The following is a 16,817-nucleotide window of genomic DNA, read 5'->3' on the forward strand; positions in this document are numbered from 1 at the left end:
ACCAAGTTTTCTTTATGATCAATAAAACTTTAGTAGTTCAATCTGTATGTTAGCAAAAATGGTAATCTAAAGTTCAAAACCTTCTGGGATTAACTCAGCATTAAGAGTGCTTGTCTAGCACCCACTAGGCCATGGGTACAACCCCTACTACAGAAAAAGGAAAAATCATTCTAATAAAGTTTAAGTCAACTGCTCATTCTTTCCTCAGCTTGACTGTCCTATCTATAATATATCTATTAACAGGGATACAAAGACACATAAAACCAACTGCTAAAGTATATATTACATGTTTATTAGGGATACAACTTTTATGTAAAATTTACATTTTATGAAAAAAAATCGAAAATATTTACAAAATTTTGGAAGATAGATGTGCTCAAATTACAACCCAAAGTAGTAAATAACACTCCTTAAAAGCCAAACTTGTTAAGAGTTTGTTTACAAATTCCTGGTTAAAGAAGCAGCTACAAAGTCGTTACTGTACACAGCAAGAACCAGCTTGCTAGATAGTCTTTCACTGAAATCTACTGGGCGTCTGAAAAACAACATTAGTGAACTTTTGGGTGAAAAAAAAAAATCACTATAAACTCATATGGCTTTAAAACTGTAACCTGTACCCAATACAAACTTGCATGTCAACACTAGGTATGAAGGCTATGGGGATAAGAAAGTGCACAAGGTTAGCCATTCCACTCATTTCAACATAAGGTAATACTTGATTAAAAACAGACATTGTGAATTTAGCACTGTCAGAATTCAAATAGTAAAGCATTAGCTGTACAATAAAAGCAAATTTAGTCAATATTTTAGTAAGAGTAATTGTAACTGGCATTTTAAAGAACTTGAGTTAGAAATTCTAATTTTGCTAGTTAGTAAAGACTAACTTCCAATAAATTGCCTTATGTTTGCTTAAGTCAAACCTAAATTTAGAACTGGAATAACAATGAATATATAAATATACATATTTTGTATTACATTCTGTGGAAGAATAGTTTCTCTGCTGTGTTTAGTATAGCAAGATACTTTAGTGTCTAGTAATAGGGGTTTTATCTTTTGTAAAGCTTAACAAAATAATTAGTGGTTTATATAAATTATCAAATATAACACAAACTATCACTTTTATGAAAAATGACATTGGTATTTATCATAAATTTCCACTTGTAAGTTATGAGCCTTTGTCTAAAACATTGTATTTCTTTTGTCAAACAGAATTGCTATAAAGTTACTATTCAGTATGAGCAGTTCACATTAAGAAACACTTAACCCAATCCTTTACTTCAAATAATCTTACCATATGGAATTTGGTCATTTTCTAATCATTAAAGTGAACACAAGTGACAGTACTTCTCTCATTGCCAATATCAATCTTTTGAAAAAACAGTCAAGGGAAATGCTAAATTAACTGTTAAAGTACCAGTTACCAGTTTATCACCACAGTTTCAGCACTTGTTCACTTCACTTACTTATGAGGTCAATGCTGAATATCTGAAGATAATTTTATTCCCAGTAAACATACTCCATTAGGCTTATTTGTTTTTCTAGTGGCCACAGTGTATCATTAAAGACATGAGCCAGGATTTTTAAGTATAAATTATCTTTTGGTTATTTTGAATTTTCTTTCCAATTACAGCCCAAAAGTATTTTAAAAATTGCAAATATCTTTTAAATATGCTTGGCCACTGTATGATTCTGAATACAAGATCCAGCGTGAGAAGAAGGTGAGGCACATGAATTAACACAGACTAGAGGCACATTTCTGGTTTTGTTATTGTTTTAAAAGGCACACATTATGTAATCCATATAAAAATAAATTAAATCTACAGCATTAATTCATCAACAATCACAACTTCTATAAAGTTAATCAACTGCAGAAGAAGTTTTTCTGCTGTCTTTTGCAAGCTTATTTTAAAACACATTGCACTTGAGAATTTTAAAAAATCATATAAAACACCATTTACACTTTATTAATATGCTTATGAGAATCAGATTATAGGGTTTTTATGCATACAAGTTGAACTCTGGTGTGATTACCTTATGGCACATAACTCAATTAGATTGAGCTCTGAGTTAACATTCATGTTCTGTTTATATTCATTCAATATCAAACTTATGGAACTTCAAAGCTATCTCTGAGTCTAAATACATATGGAAAGCTAAATAATTTTGTGCTTGCTCTCCTGAAATTTTAGGTTTGTTACTACATTCTAACCTTTTTAAAAATACAGATATTGAAGATAATAAACTTCATTTTAGTGACAATTTGAACACATGTGCTTCCTGAATATTGCATTTGATCATTATTGTGTACAAGGTCATTTCAGTGCTATTTCTTTCAATGACTCACTTTGAAAGTGCAATTTAATGTTTGTAGTCAGCTTTCAAAGACAAAGTTTGAAAGTCATCATACAAGTAAAGATAGTGTTTGGAAAGAACAGGTGATGCAGTAGCAGGTTCGCACTGTTCCCTTGAGAAAACCGCTTTCTGGGTCTATCAACAATCCGCCAAGTATCGTCCTGAAAAACACCAAGCAGACCTTTGCTGTTACAGTTTTAAACACACTAAATGACCACATTGTTCTTTGTGGTTACAGACACGGAACTCTAGTTCCCACCTGCTGTTTACAATGCATTAGAACCACATTACATCGTCCACTATGCCAATCATGGTAACTCTACCAAGACTGTATTTTGTACCAAGGGGGAAAAAAAAATCCATGTTTTTAAATTATAAACTGCTAGAGAACAAGTGTTTTCCACATACACTACAGAATTCAAAATATCCCAACTTACCAGTGGCAAAACGCTTCTTTACTAAAGAAAGTCTATAGCCAGTGCCAACAAGCTCAATATCTACTCCTGAGAGGGTATTTCCCTCACTAAGAAATTGCACGGCAAGCGTTGTGGGCTTGCTAGGTCCTTCTGAAAGATCAAATTTTGCTCTGAGAGATCCAGAACCTGCAAAGAAAAGAATCAAAACCTTATAAAAGGTAAACTACATTGCAAACCAAACAAAATTAAATGAGCACCTAAGCCAGTGCTTTTCAACCTTTCTAATGCTATGAGTCTTTAAAACAGCTCCTCATGTTGTGCTGATGCCCAAATATAAAATTATTTTCACTGCTACTTCATAACTATAATTTTGCTACTTGCCACAAATTGTAATGTAAATAAATATCTGGTATGCAAGATATCTGATAATTGACCCCTGGGAAAGGGCCATTGCAGCCCATAAGCTGAAAATTGCTGATCTAACCAAAACTACCTCAGCCAATGATAAATTCATGAGATGTGCAAAGCAAACAAACCATTATCCCGTTTTCAAATTAAACCGTATTCACTGAACATAAACTTCCACAAAGTAATTCCAATCACTATTTTCTCTTAATTAACAGTAATGTTCAGAAATGTGTACTGGTTAGATAGATGCCTATGATATGCATGTGTTAAAATGACTTAACAAGGATGAGATAAGGAATGAGGGCAGCACACAGGGAACACAGGGGCATGACACAGGGATGGGGGATGGGGGGGCGACAAGACAAACTAAAGAGAAGTGAGTGCTGAATATCAGATCATGCAGTCCAACAAGGTAAGAGGAAAAGTCAGCTATTACTATTGGAAGGAGGGTATCAATCTCGCTATTTTTTTACTCGTCTTATTAGCATCATACTCTAAACAACTGAGCTAACTGGCCAGCTACATCACCCTTATTTTTCAAATTTTACTAGCACAACATCACATCACCCCATAGATATTTTGTAAATCTTCTCTTTCAGCTGTAACCATTTATTCACATGTCCCCATCTGACTGCAGCAGAAGGAGGGCATCAGTGACACTGATCTGATCAATACTCTGAACACATGCATTTCTGCTGAAAGTTCTAACACTGCTGGGCATGATGGTGTACCTTTTAGGCAGGTACTGGGATGTAGACAGAGGACCTGTGAGAGCAGGCTTAAGAGAATCAAATCCACAGTATCTGGAGACACAAAGGAAGGACAGCAACAGAGGAAACTAGAATAGTAGCAAGGCCCAGGCCCCAGTATAAGAAGTTTATGACATAACCACAAGAAAACACCCAAGATAAGACAGGCAAGAATATCTCAGATTAGTGTCCTAGAAGAGAAGGGAGGGGTAAGATGCAAAGTAAGGAGACCAATGGCAAGACAATAAAAGTTTATTAGGGCTATAGGTCACGGGAAAAGGGGATCAGTAGGAGAGCCAAGGCATAAGCAAAGAACACAATATTTAAAAGGAAAGAAATGAGAAGAGTCCAGGAGGATTTCTAACCTTATTTAACTTGGGTTTCTGGTTAGGGCAGGGGTTTTCAACCTGTGAGTCGAGACCCTTTTGGGGGTTAATGACCCTTTCACAGGATCACATACCAGGTATCTTGCATATCAGCAAGCATATAGCAAAATTATAGTTATGAAGTAGCAACAAAAATAATGTTATGGTTGGGGGCTACCACTACATGAGGAACTATTAAAGGAAAGGTGAAAACCATTGTGCCAGGGGAAGTAGACAGCCTTGCTCAATAGCACCAAGAAGACATTTTAAACCCCTGTATATACAAAGTTTAACACTACAGAGAAATATTGAACAAGATGTAGTAACTGGTCTGTCCTATGCTATCATACCAGAGTGGAAAACTTTTGCCTAACTCTTGACTACTGGTCCACATAGTTCTGAAAGGTTGTCCACTCTTGCTCAACTCCTCAGTTCTATGAAAGCTCCACTACTAGCACCAACGAGGAACAGTCACCCAGCAGCCCTTAAGTTTTACAACTATTGCCTGTTCCTTTTCTGGTATTGAATTAGAATAGAAAGCATGTTTCTCTTTTACAGTATTTGAATCTGGTTTGACTGACCACATCAAAACCACATTCATAAAATTCTCCCATTTCCTCACAGAGAGCAGACATTTTCATACCTGAATAACAGAAGGAAAGTACTAACTATGTGATACAAAATGTGAATCTTGTTTTTGAGAGAATAAATTCCTTTTCTGTTATATTTACAATTATCATATGTTTTATTAAATAGGGAACAAGATATTCTCTCTTCCTTGCGAGCTGGCTGTAAGCCTAATACATAGAATGTCTGATTTACTTCCAGTTTTAAGTTAGAAATTTCAGTGTGGTTCACAAACCGTCAGTGAAGTTAGTTACCAACTAAAAATACTAACTCTGAGTACTAAAACAACGATAAAGAACTAGAAGCCTCAGGTATGGCTCTCTAGGACAAATCTGCTCCCGCACAGCAGATATATAAGAACAGACAATCTAGATTTGCTGACAGTCCTTTATATATAGAAATAAAGGAGGAAAAAAAACCATTGATAAGCTCAAAATGTTCAAAAAGCTGAACAAAATTAGAAGAGCTCAATGAGAAAAATTAATGCGGGCTAGCTAGGAAGACGAGCTCTCTTTTAACTAAGAAAGACAATGGGTATCTCATGTTAGGGACTTAACTGGGGATTTACAGACACTAAATCAGAGGAGACAGTGGAGTGATAACTAGCCATATGGTGAACATAGACAGACTCAGTCAGTAGGAGGAGACAATTAACTTGTCTCTCTTTAAAACTGCCACACAGAACTGAAGATCTCTGGCTTACTCTGATAGGAAGGAACAGAAAGGTTCTCTCAGCTAGACTACTCGAGTAGACATATGCTGGTATAGACCAACACAGCTGGTCTCTATGCATCTGGGGAGGGAAAGCAGGGCACCTGCTCTACAGAAAGCATCTCTTCTCCCTATGAACAGAATAAGCTCAATCATGTGCAATTATCTAAGTTACCTACCGAGGGATAGTTCTATTTTTTAATAAATTCTACCGCTAGGTATTTCTCTTATGCAAACACCAAAAACACTTATCCTGCAGTTATAAAATTATAACAGTTAATTTTCCCTCAAAGAAAACATATTTAAGGAAAGGGAAAAAAGGGTTCTGAATCTCAGCTTGTACATTCTTACATACGGGATTAACTTCCACCTAGTGGTCAGTCCTAGAACTGAAGCCATGAAATTTCAGAAGGAAACTTTCAATGTATATGCTTTAAAAAGAAACAAAAAATAACCAAGATGGCTAGCAAGTAAAGGTTCTTGCCACCATGCCTCAAATCCGAGTCTCATCCTCAGAGTGTGGAAGGAAAAGAACTGATTGATAAAGCTGTCCTCTGACCATACCTGTGTGCACTCACACACATAACTGGTAAAGGTAGTAACAGTAATCTCAATAATAGAAAACAACAAAGGCCAGGGGAAGCAGAATAGCACAATACAGAGAATGAGAAGGAGCACACCCTTACCTCCACTGTCTGATTTCTCCGAAATCCCAGATAATTTCCAAAAGGCTTTCATTTGTTCTGCATTCCTGTAATAAGGACAAGTATCTTTAAATTCAGTCTCTTACAATATCTAATACATAAATGGACACTCAATAAATGCACCTCAAGTATTTTTATTCTAAAAAACTACAGTGTGGGCTTTAAATGGCATTACCTAGTGAAAATATATCATATACATAAATGTAATGCTATAGTTTTCTCAAGGAATGAAAGTGTATCAAATTATAAGATTCCCTTCATTTCCAGTGGTCAGAGGAAAGAAGCCTGTGTATATGTGGCTCAGTATCTTAGTCAAAATAAACACTGTATTTAATGATAATTATAAACAGTTGTCTAATAGAAGTAGGAGGGGTACAAGAGGTGGTTAGCAATGGTAGTAACTAGTACTATTGAACACTAAGCAGATATTCCTATGGAAAGGCTAAGTACTACATTTAACCCTATTAAATAATAATTGTTTTTTAAAGTATACTATGTATAGAAATGTGCTTGCCACTGGCACATGTAGGAATCAGAAGAGCTCCTTTACATGTGTTCACAGAAACCTTTTAACTAAGGTCGTCAGATTTGCAAGGGCAAGCACTTAACCCAATTATTGTTAGCTTTAAGAGGTTAGAGCTGTTGCAGCTGGAGACAAACAGAAATACAACTAGACTGCAAAAACAGTTTACCATATTGCAGGGGGAAGGGACTGCATATGTGTGACTCCTCCATCCACTGGTACCACCACCTGTATGTTGGAAAGCACACTCGGTGCAACCATAGCTTCTGGGTTATACTTATAATCCACTCTCAAATCAGTGGTGCTGGCACTACATTTCCAGTACGTTGCAAGATTTAGAGGAGTGGACTGAATGCCATTTGATGATACCTTTAAAGAGAATCAAACAAGTAACTGTCTTTGCCTGAAGAATAAACAAGGCATGTTCATGACACAAACACTTGTGCCTAAGAATCTGCAGAATCACAACTAAGCAGCAAGAACAGTGCCTGTTGCTAGGTAGAAAAAAGCACTAGGGTCACTCTTGTGCATGGACCTGGGACAGCCTACCTGCAAACTGCCATGGTGCAGTTCTCTGGGATCCAACTGCAGAAAATCTTACTTTATAGATTAGGCACTGAGTTCAGAAATCAGCATTCAATTAGGCAATTTTTAAAAATTTATTTGTATGAAGTCTAGAGCCTTTCAAAGGAGGACTCTAAGATTCCCCATTAGTTATAAATGAATTTTAAGAATTTGGATATACATCTGTAAGAAAAGAAGGTTCACCATGTGATTCCCAAAACCTAAAACACACTTCTAACTTCAAACATTTATTCACTTTAAACATAGTGAATGGCACAGTTCCCGACTCTTCAGCTCCTTTTTTAAAGGGCTCCTTGAAGCCATTTCCTTTCGTCCATAGCATTTACTTTCTAACAATACTATTTATTGATCATGTTGACCATTCCCAGGAATTAGCAAGCACTGATTATAAATGTCTTTTTTTTAGAAACACAAGCTATCTTTAATATTATTACACTACTAAAAATTCAAACATAAATGTAAAATACAGAATTTATCTCCAGCATGTGCATGCATGCATAAGCGTTGCTGAGGATTAAGCTCCAGGCTTAACACATATAGGATTAAGTGCTCTAACTACTGAGCTGTAACCAAGCCCACCCCTTGGTGTTATTACTCCCACTATTAACAACATGTTAAACATCCTCCCCGACTTGAGGAACATGAAACATGGTTTTTATAACATACTGGTGAAGTAGTGTATTCCTCTGCTGCTGTATACTCAGGGACCCTGGAAATAACACTGCAGTAAATGTATTTTTGTACCTTTTCTTTGCCTGTCATGAAACTTCTGAGTTATTATTTTATAAAGAACTTTAAATTAAACAAATTAACTTACTACAACTTCCTTCTAAAAGGTTCTATTAATTTACATTCAGGAATAAGTGGTCACAACCCTTTCAATACTGGATGGAGCAACCATTACTGCCTTAACCACTGCATCCAAGATTTATCCACTTCGTAATGGATAAATAAAGGTTCTTGGAGTAATCCCTTTAGTCTGTCTAATGCATCCCAGCACTTTATATACATACTCATCTGTTTCTGTGTCAGTTATCTCTTCTGACACACCTCCTAAGTTTTAAATCTATTATTTTATGTGTGTGTGCATATGCATATGTATATATGCTCACGCGTGTAGGTATATGAAGGTTAGAGTTGTGCTGTGGAGTCAGTTCTCCCATTCCACATTTATGTGAATTTAGAGATTGAACTTGGATCAAATTCAGGTTATGAGGATTGCACAAAAAACACTTTTAATCACAGAGCCACCCCATCAGCCCCTCTTCCAGGTTTTAAACATACTTAGAAATGGCTTTCATAGCTCAACAGGAAAATGATATACTAAGTATATGTTATGTATACATACATCTTTGTACATAATTTATTTTAGCCACTTTATGGTTTTATTTATTATTGAGTATTTGATACATGTAGACTTAGAGTTTTATATTAAAATTTTTTTTTTTTTTCAAGGCAAAGTTTTTCTGTGTAGCCTTAGCTGTCCTGGAACTTGCTCTGTAGACCAGACTGGCTTTGAACTCAAGAGATCTGCCTATCTCTGCCTCCTGAGTGCTGAAATGAAAAGCATGTGCCACCACTTCCTGTCTATTACTTCTTATTTTATTCTCTTATGTAAAGTACTAACAAATCCAGAGAAATACTTAAATTCTGTGCTATTAATATAAACAGTGAGTGTCTGCCATATCAAACTTTAACTGACTGATTTGGCATTTCTTTATGAACAATGGCTATATCAAAGTTTTCTGGTTAAATATAAATTCATGTATTAATATTTACTCAGTGGTTGAGCAAAAATCAGATGGTAAACACTTTATCATTTTGGCTGAAATAAGTCATGAACTTACTGAAAGAGTTTCAAATTCCAAAATAATCTTGCATTCTTGGGATGGACCTCATTTGGCTACATATTTACTCATTTAGTGTTCTGTCAAATTCCACTTGTTTATCTGTAAATTTAAGGTTTTCACAGTGATAGGACACTCACCTGATACTTTAATACATCTACATTATAGTAAGAAGCAGCTGGATTTTGCTCTGACAGCTTCTTGAGGTAGACAGTAACAGCTTGCATGTTCATCCAAAAATCTTTTGTGTTGGAATCACACTGTGATGGATCACTATATGTATAAGAAACAATTTTGTTATTTCATTTGTCTTATCTTTTTCCTTCCTTTATTTAGTCAGTTGGTGACCTGGGAAAGACTATTAGAAGTCAGTCAAAATGTGGGATGAGGGAAAACTAAGATTAGAAGCTGAAGAATGGAACAGTGAAAAGGTTCCCTGAAAAGTAACTAGCACTAGCATCAAAACAAAGCAAAAGGATGGCACAAAGCTGCTTAACTGCAATAAATAATTTTGGCATTGTCTTCAATCAACATTATTTCATAAAGAAAAAATATTTCTTAAAAAGAAACTTCAATCTTAATCTTAAAAGCAAAGCACAACACAAACCTGAACACAAGCTGTGAATTTGGAAGAATTTGCTCGAGTCTGCTGATGTTTTTCACTCTAAAGCACAGCACAGCCGGAGAGGGGTTGCTTGTGAAGACTTTAATAATTCCACTTGGAAATGATATTGTCACATCTCCAGTGATCTTCACAATACACCTGATATTGGAGGACATAGACAAGTGCTTAAATAATGTCTTCTCAAAAGTATGCTTGGTTTTAAAAAGTGTATGTATGTATGTATGTATACATATACATACAGCTGTGCATCTGTTCATACAGACATGTATTTATATCCTTTCTTATGATTATAGACTAAACATAGAAAACTGTAATGGCGTACTCCTGCTATTACACATAAGCACAGCTCTTTGTGTGTGGTAGCCATCCTTCAAAGACCTGTATGGGCACTGCTTCCCTAGTAACAGCATCAGTAACCAGTTACAGCTACTTCTCCTCTTAAAGACCTCTGAACCCCTGGGATTGGTAATGGCTGCTCTTCTTTTCATTGCTTCTTCCTCTGAAACTTGATTCACACTGTATCGCTCAGACTCTATCCTTTTCAGATCATCTCCAGTGGTCCCTTTTCTTTTCCTGAATTCCTGACTCACCACTAATCTTATCTCTGCACCACTATTTCTAGCAAATTTTTATTAAGTTTAATATCCACCCAGATGGTCTTTTTACACCTTGGTCATCTAGTTCTTCAACATGTCTCTTCCAGGGGCTCTGTTCTTTAGCTGTCCTCAGCCACGGTCTGCGCAATCAGCACTTATTGACTCAGACTCCCATTTTTCTGAGTCATTCCATCTAGCTGCACTACTTAATTCCTCACCATGCTACCTCACTTCCTAACTGCATATCCTTATATCCCTTATCTTTGATTTCCCAGGTTCCTCATTAGACATGTTCCTTTGCCTAAGTCCTCCTTTATGTTTTTGCTAACCGATCAGCTGAACAAGAAGACTTGACTAAATGTAGTTCCCTCCCACAAACGTATAGCTGAATGTGACAGAGAAAACCAAACCACATGGCCAAGCCTCCCATCTGCCCCCTTAGCATGCCCTGGCTGGCCTTTCTATCTTATCTAGTCACTCACTCCTCTGTCTTCTCATAGCTTCTGTTTCTCCTCTTACAGCATATTTCTTCACCCTACACCTAGGTGATTATGTTATTTTTAATGAAGAAGTAAAATCAGAAAAGAATTTTCTTTCTTCACTACTGAACTCATAATCTGCCAAACCTATATCTATCACGCACCATTCCTGTTTCAATGGAAGACTTGTTCATATGGGCAGGTTGGCGTGTGGAGGCCAGAGGTTATTATCAGATTTCTTCCTTGATTGCTCACCACCTGATTTTTTTCAAGGCCTTTCTCACTAAATCTGGAGCTCATGTATGCTGCCATACATGGTCTTTCACTTTAATGTAGTATTTTTACTACTCTTTTGAGAATCTCATAGACATATACAATGTATTTGATTATATTCTCACCCTTTACTCTTCCTCCTAATTCTTGTCAGATCCACTACTCCCTCCCAACTTCCACACCCAGCTTCTATGTGGATGTTGGAGATCTAAATTTCAGGTTCTCTGTCCTCATGCTTGTGATGCAGGCACTTTATCAAGTTAAGTCATCTCCCTGGTCCCTAGCATTTAAAAAAAAGACGAAGAAGAAGAGGAGGAGGAGGAGGGAGGAGGAGGAGGAGGAGAAGGAGAAAGAAGAAGATGAAGAAGAAGAAGAAGAAGAAGAAGAAGAAGAAGAAGAAGAAAAAGAAGAAGAAGAAGAAGAAAAGAAGAAGAAGAAGAAGAAGAAGAAGAAGAAGAAGAAGAAGAAGAAGAAGAAGAAGAAGAAGAAGAAGAAGAAGAAAAGAAAAAAGGAAAAAGAAAAGAAAAAAAATTGAGACAGGCTCTCTCAAAGGTGAAGATGGCCTTGAACTCACTAAGTAACCGAGGATGGCCCTTAACTCTTGATCCTTTTGCCTCCCCTTTCCAAGCGAAATTACAGGTGTGGGCTACCAAATGCAGCTCTATCATCTTTAAGTCAACGTATTAAAACTAAAATTCCTTTGTCCTTGCCACTATTCCATTTCTCAGCTTCCCCTCAGTTTACCTATATTTGTTTTCTCCAAACAGTTGCCTAAGTGTGCACAATCTGCTCCTACACTCCAGCAGCCTTAGATCTTTACCATGTCACTACAATTACATGGTTGAAGGTCACTAGTGAATTTTATACTGTCAATAGCAGCATAAGGAATTGTTCATACCTCCCTCTATGGAATGACTTTTAGTTTCTAGACACTGCTCAACTGATTCTGTCCTTTTCTTGCTGCTTCTGATCTCCATCCAGTTCCTATGCTTGGTCATTCTGGTCTTCATATTTTCAACACAGAATCAGGACTTGGTTCTCTGATCTTTTCTTCTGTCTACTTCTTAAAACCCCAACTTCATATATAACATACAAATCAAGGACACCAAATATTTTATCTCAAGTCTACACTTACTCAGTGAGCTCCAGAATCATGTACACAGCTACCAACTTGTCTACATTAACAACACTTAACAAGTACCTCAAATTTGGCATTCTGTCCTCTCAACAAATCTTGATAACTGCTTTCAAATATATTTAGAATATCACCAATACTTAACCACTTTCCCTGCTAATAATATACTTATTCAAGTCACCATCATCTCTTATCTGGCTTTATTCAGCTATTATCTCCCTCTCCCCCTCCCCCGTTTCCAAAGAGCAGTCAGAATACTACAAAAACACAAATAACCTCATTACCTCTCAACTCATGTGATCCACTTGGCTTATCTTATTAAAAATGAATTCCCAATTTATCACGGTCTACAGTGCCCAATCTGATCTGGTACCTCTTTGGATGCATCCTCAACCACACTCCTATTTTATCCTATTCAGAGACATGTTTCACTCCGTTCCCCCAAATACATCAAGCATGCCTTTACCCTGGATTCTACCACAGTGCCCTTGTCCCGGGGTGTTATTCTCCTAGATATGTCAATGGTTTGCTCCACCATACTTTTCAAGTATCTGCTTGAACCCTCCAAAAATCTTTTTCCCCTACTGTAATTACACCTTACACCTCGCTTTCCAAAAACATGTATGAGTACACAACTATTTGTTCCTCTGATGTTTTCTTTACTATAATGCATGGTCAGGAGACCTCTGTTTTCTGAAGTAGCCTTAGTATTTATTCAGAGTCTTGCTGGGCATGATGCTGTATACCTTTAATCCCAGCACTTTGGAGGCAGAAGCAGGTGGATTTCTGTTAAGTTTCAGGCCAGCCATGGATACATAGGGACCCTGTTTTAAAAATAACCAAAAAGAGTCTTACACATAGTAAGTACTTAGTGAATGAATATATGCTGAATATTATTTAAGGAGCTTGGTGGGTAAGAATGCTTGCTGTTCTTAAAGTGGACCCAACTTCAGCTCTTAGCATCCATACCAGGAAAGTCACTCCAGATCCAGGAGCTCTAATACCTTCTTCCAGCCTTGTGGGTAACAGGCATGCATATGGCCTATTTACAAGCATGCAGAGAACATACATACACATTAAACAAAAATAAAACCTTAAAGCAGATATAACTTTTCTCAAAAGATGCTAAACCAATTCTACAAGGACCCAACACCTCGTCTACATCTCTTTAGAATAGTGCTCACCCCCAAACACAAGTGCATACTTATAATTTAAAACTAACTTGGTAGGATCTGCTCCTTTAAAGTAGGCATTGACGGATTCTGTAAGGGCGATTGCCACAGGTAAGGTGTCCTGGTTTCCAAGACTGACTGGGCTGGGACCCCGTGACACACCTAGAATAGACATAATTAATTTGTTAAATCATTCTAGACATACACCAAATACTAAGATTCATACCATAAATACCAAGACAGATTGATGTTAGGTTGTCACAAAAGACCTTATTACTGGTTTCATTGATGCCGCAAATATAAACCTAGAGGTTAAGAAAGACATCATAAAACAAATTAGAACATGATGTGAATCACACTCACACACACACACACACACACACACACACAGAGAAAGGGGGAAGGGTCTGGAACAAACTTACTTTTAAATGGAAAGAGATATACAGGATGGTTAAGGAATGTCAAAAAGTAAAAGTCATTGAAACAATGAGTTAAAATAACTACTGTGACCTCCAAAACCCTTCAGATATAAATATTTTTAAGGTTTATTAGTCACAGGCTATTCACTTCAAAGAATTGTATTTGAATTTTGTCTGTTACGTTTCTCAAATAATAATAGTTCATATACTACGTATTACTATAATTCTCTAAATTCCTCTTTGATGCTTGTATAACCTTAGTTATGTAACAGTTGGGGCTAAATATTTTTCAGGTTTTGAACTATTTCATTAGAGTATTTGCATCTTTATCCACCCCCTTATCCCTAATATAGACGCCCCAATTCTAAAATGTTCCAAAAATCAAACTTTGAGAATTATTACCAAAGTTCTGGATTTTCAGATTTTGAATTTCTAGATTGTAGGTGTTCATCTTGTATTTCAGTGATGTTGGGACTAATTGAGTCCTGGCCTTCAGCTGTTCTTCCCTGTCAGGGAAGTTCTAATGGAACTTCTAATGGAAGTTACTAAAAGCTGTGCTTTGCCTAGAGGATCAGAGGATGGAATTTTCACCTGTTGGCCATTGACTGCAGGGAAGAGCAGCTGAAGGCCAGAAACCCAATTGGTTCCAACATCTCACCCCTAAATTTTTTATAAAACAGAAACCCAATTGGTCCCAACACAGTCCCATATTACTTTGCCAGAATAAATGTTTGACCAACATAATCATTTTAAAAATTGATTTAATTTTCATTCAGACAAAACACCTTCTTAACTGTATCACATTGGAATTTTAAGCTGGCAGCACATGCCTTTTTAATTCCAGCACTCAAGAGGCCAGCCTGGTCTACAGAGTAAGTTCTAGACAGTCTCCAAAGCTACACATAGAAACCCTGCCTTGAAAAATCAAAATAAGTAAATAAATAAATAAATAATAAATAGGCAAATACAGTTTGGGATTTTAAAAGCACAATAAAATTCTGAGCAAATTTGTGAACTAAATCTAAATGTTAAGCTACCTTTAACTAGTTTATTATCACTGGCCCAAACACCTGGCACACCTCAAAACGAACAGTTAATTTACACTGGCTCACGGCTAAGTCACAGGACTTAGTCCCTAGTGGTTGTCCTCATATACTTCTGCAGAGTATCATGGTGACAAAAGCATACGCTGGAGGATGACAGGAAGCAAGGAAAGAGAAAGGTATAGGGGAGCAGACATAACCTACCAAGGTTATGACTTTCTTATTTATGTAGGTCCTAGCCACTTTACACAAACATGCAAAATCTTCCAAAACACTGTCACCAGTTTGGGAGCGAGCAGCAGGGCACATCTCATATGTCTTTTTAATCTACACAAACCACCTCCCCAATGAGACAGAACACTGCCTTTGCTTTTCTGCACAGATGCGCTCTTACAGCATATGCTTGACCACTACTGCAATGACTTCCCTAAGTTAGGCACTCATTTAACCATGGTGCCTGACACCTTGGGACCAAACCTAATCTTACAAACAACGACAACAGATATTTCATAACCTTAAGAGGCCAGGAAGATCTGTTGCTTTAGAACATTCTTTAGTTATGAAAAGAACTTTAGTGCTGAAAACTACATGGAGACCAAAACTACTGATTTTGACCTTCAGGAAAAGTAAATTCTCCAAAATGAACAATAAATAATTCTATGTGAAAATAAGAATTCAGTAATTCAAAATAATTCAAAATTCATTCACAAAATAACAACAGTCACTACAGGTTAAATAAATTATATCTGAAATTCCTGAGACCAGAGAAGTTTCCATTTTTAGCTTTTTCCAATTTGAGAATATTTATGTAAGCTCTGCCAGCTGACCATAAGTAATCTTAAAACTTTTGCTATCTAAAAGGCTCTGAAATCTGAAACTTTGTTGAAAATCTTCAGATTTCAGAGCATTTGAATCAAGGATTTTTCAAGTAACAGGTGACAAGCACTTTGCTAAGGAGGCAGAAAAATAAAGAGATGGCTTTTTAAATAACAAGTACTAGTTTTGCAGAACAGACAGGTATGGTCTAGGGATAGATGGATGGATAAGATGAGGAGAGTGCTTTCATGATCAGAACACATAAACCCTTCTACATTTACTCTCCTATTTACAATAGCTAGGAATTGCAAACAGCCTGGGTACTATCAAGAGGAGAGGAGAAAAAGAAATGTGGTAGTACGAACAGTGGAATTTTAAACAATCATAAAGAAACGTAAGTGACATTTACAGAGTATGGGTACTAATGGAACTATGCTAAAAACAATAAGCAAGACTCAAAGACAAATACATGTTCTCTTTCATATATAACATCTATATTTAAATGTGTGTGTGTGTGTGTGTGTGTGTGTGTGTGTGTGATGTATGCATGTTTGTTTGTAGGTCATGAAACTAAAATGGAGACAAAGAGAGCTTAAGGGATAGAAGGGGGACAGAGGATGATAACAGAAAGGGAGCTACCAGAGAAGAAACAAAGGAATATGTAAGAGAGAGGCAGGGAGAACAGCACTGGAGGGGAACAAAATATACAAAATTGGCACAAGGAAATTTTTATGTTAACTTAAAAATTAATTTAAAGCTGGACAGTGGTGATGTACACCTTTAACCCAAGCACCTGGGAGACAGATGCTGGCAGATTTCTGTAAGTTTGAGGCCAGTCTGGTCTACAAGAGCTAGTTCCAGGACAGTTAAGACTGTTACACAGAGAAAGAGAAAGCCTATCTCGAAACCACCCCCCAAAATAATAATAATAATAAAAAATTTAAGAACATACCACTGTCAAAATTTAAGAGA

General features: G+C 36.6%; 1 protein-coding gene across 4 annotated transcripts in view; it reads right to left on the bottom strand.

The window, feature by feature from the left end:
• Positions 1-271: 271 nt before the first annotated feature.
• The window catches only part of Fcho2 (FCH and mu domain containing endocytic adaptor 2), a 117,251-nt gene continuing 100,705 nt past the window's right edge, over positions 272-16,817 (bottom strand). For all 4 annotated transcript variants that reach the window (XM_087896819.1, XM_087896820.1, XM_087896817.1 and 1 more), the window contains 7 exons: positions 13,618-13,729; positions 9,895-10,050; positions 9,428-9,560; positions 7,025-7,224; positions 6,315-6,379; positions 2,790-2,954; positions 272-2,513 (listed from right to left, as the gene is read on the bottom strand). In XM_087896819.1, coding sequence (XP_087752945.1) covers positions 2,491-2,513; positions 2,790-2,954; positions 6,315-6,379; positions 7,025-7,224; positions 9,428-9,560; positions 9,895-10,050; positions 13,618-13,729 — 854 coding nt within the window. In that variant the 3' untranslated portion in view covers positions 272-2,490. The remainder of the gene's footprint in view (positions 2,514-2,789; positions 2,955-6,314; positions 6,380-7,024; positions 7,225-9,427; positions 9,561-9,894; positions 10,051-13,617; positions 13,730-16,817) is intronic.

This window comes from Myodes glareolus, chromosome 15 (genome assembly GCF_982192425.1).
Source record: "Myodes glareolus chromosome 15, mMyoGla1.1, whole genome shotgun sequence".
Classification (NCBI taxonomy): domain Eukaryota; kingdom Metazoa; phylum Chordata; class Mammalia; order Rodentia; family Cricetidae; genus Myodes; species Myodes glareolus.